Source organism: Muntiacus reevesi, chromosome X, assembly GCF_963930625.1.
Source record: "Muntiacus reevesi chromosome X, mMunRee1.1, whole genome shotgun sequence".
NCBI lineage: Eukaryota > Metazoa > Chordata > Mammalia > Artiodactyla > Cervidae > Muntiacus > Muntiacus reevesi.
In genome coordinates this window covers 144,909,109-144,911,024 of record NC_089271.1, presented here as the reverse complement: position 1 = coordinate 144,911,024, position 1,916 = coordinate 144,909,109, and the positions used below count along the sequence as shown (strand labels likewise).

General features: G+C 51.4%; 1 protein-coding gene across 1 annotated transcript; it reads left to right on the top strand.

Annotated features, from left to right (window-relative positions):
• Nucleotides 1-413: 413 nt before the first annotated feature.
• Nucleotides 414-1,603, top strand: TCEAL3 (transcription elongation factor A like 3). Its single transcript, XM_065916907.1, is given in 2 exon segments — nt 414-436; nt 955-1,603. Coding segments are annotated over 2 exon segments (672 nt in total).
• Nucleotides 1,604-1,916: the final 313 nt, after the last annotated feature.

The following is a 1,916-nucleotide window of genomic DNA, read 5'->3' as shown; positions in this document are numbered from 1 at the left end:
AGTGTGAAAGTGGCCACTGCTGGCGTCCTGGGCAGGGGTGGAAGCTGATGGGACTAGGATCCAGGAGCAGCGGGGAGAGACGGGGAGGGAGGAGGGGGTCCCGAGATGAATGAGGAGAATGGCGAGGCACAATATGGGCAGGTGGCCCCGTCTCCTCCTCGACGGCCCTCCTCTGTGCCCTCCACCCATTTTTGAGCCTGAAATTGCGGGGGGGGGGGGTGTCCCCACAGTGCAATGGTGAAATGTAGACAAATTCTGAAAATAATTCCTTTTCACACTCTGAGCCCAGGAGGAAAGAACTGACCTCACGTAAAGGGGTAGACATGAAGAGGGTTGCTTGCGCACGAGGAAGACACAGAGATCCAAAATAGTTTGGAAAGCATCCTGGTCTGGTGCCTGAGGCCTGAAAAGTAATGGTGGCTGGGATGCAGGAGAGGTAGGGGAAAAATTGTAGGATGAGGAGGGCTCGGATTCAGGAAAGGGACCCCAGTCCATGGACTGTGCAGTCCCTCTCCATCTCCTGTCTGTCTGCAGGTCTGCATGTCTGTTCCCAACACTCTGCAAGACTAGAAAAGGAGGAGGAACCTGGCCAGAATCCCTGCAGATCAGTGAAAAAGGGGAGGGCACTGGACAGGCATGGGGCTGGGGGGCACAGTTTGGGTAGCATTTGAGGGCCCCACTTCCCATCCCCCCACCAGATACAATATATACCCTCCCCGCCATGCTAAAGTATGGTACAAGGTGGCAGGGCCTTCCAGGGAATGGCTGGCTTTCAGTGCAGGAGGAATGGTGGGGTAAAGGGTAGGCAGAAGGCAAACTAGGCCGGGCCAGGTCAGGGGACCCCTGACACGGGTGAGATGCCAATGCTGTCCAGACCCGTCTGCCACCCAAGCCCTCAGTCTCCCTTGTCTCCTCTTTGTCTCTTCTCCCCTCACCACCACCCTTATCTCCCAGGACAGGAAAAGGAGGGGACATCTCAACATGGAAAAACTGCAATGTAAATGAAGGAAAGTTGGAAAGTGAGGGAAAACCAGAAGATGAAGTAGAGCCTGAAAATGAAGGAAAATCAGATGAGAAAGAAAAGTCAGAAGTGGAGGGGAAGTCAGAACAGGAGTGAGAGCTCCAGAATGAGAGACAGCCAGACGATGAGAGACAAACCGCAGATGAGGGACAACCAGCAGATGAGGGGAAGAAAGAAAAACAAGGCAAGTTCGAAGCTGACGGAAACCCACTCAAGAAGGGCAAGCCAGAGTCCCAGGCAAAGTCAGAGAGCCAGTCACGTGCTGCCGAAAAGTGCCCTGCTGAAGATTATGTGCCCCAGAAGGCAAAAAGAAAAACGGACAGGACGATGGAGGATTCCCCCAAGGACTATCAGGACAACTTACAGGAAAGGCATCTGGGAGGTGAGGAGATGCTGAAAGAATGTGGAGATCTGTCAAGGACTCAGCTTGAAGAGCTAAGGAAAAGACAGAAAATGGGTGGATTTCATTGGATACAAAGAGATGTACAGGATCCATTCACCTCAAGGGGGCAACGAGGTGTCAAGGGAATGAGGGGAGGAGGGAGGAGCCAAAGGGGCTTACATGATACCCCATATCTTTAATGCCTTGGTATTTGATTCTGGTTTCTTTGATGAGAATATCACTGACCCTGCTTTCCCTGGCAGTCACTTGCCAGGCTGTGTGCTTTATCCCCAAGCTGATACTTTGCTTTAGGTGTCACTGTCCTTACCAGCAGCCATTTGATCCAACTACAGTGCTCTGTGTTTCAGTAGGGGGTTTTCACCCATGTTCATGAAAGAGATGTTCATGGTACACTGTAAAAAGAACAATAAAAAAGCACTTTTCAGAACCAAATGTATAGTATCAAACCAGTTTTGTAAAAGGGCTTCCCTGGTGGCTCAGACTGTCAAGAAT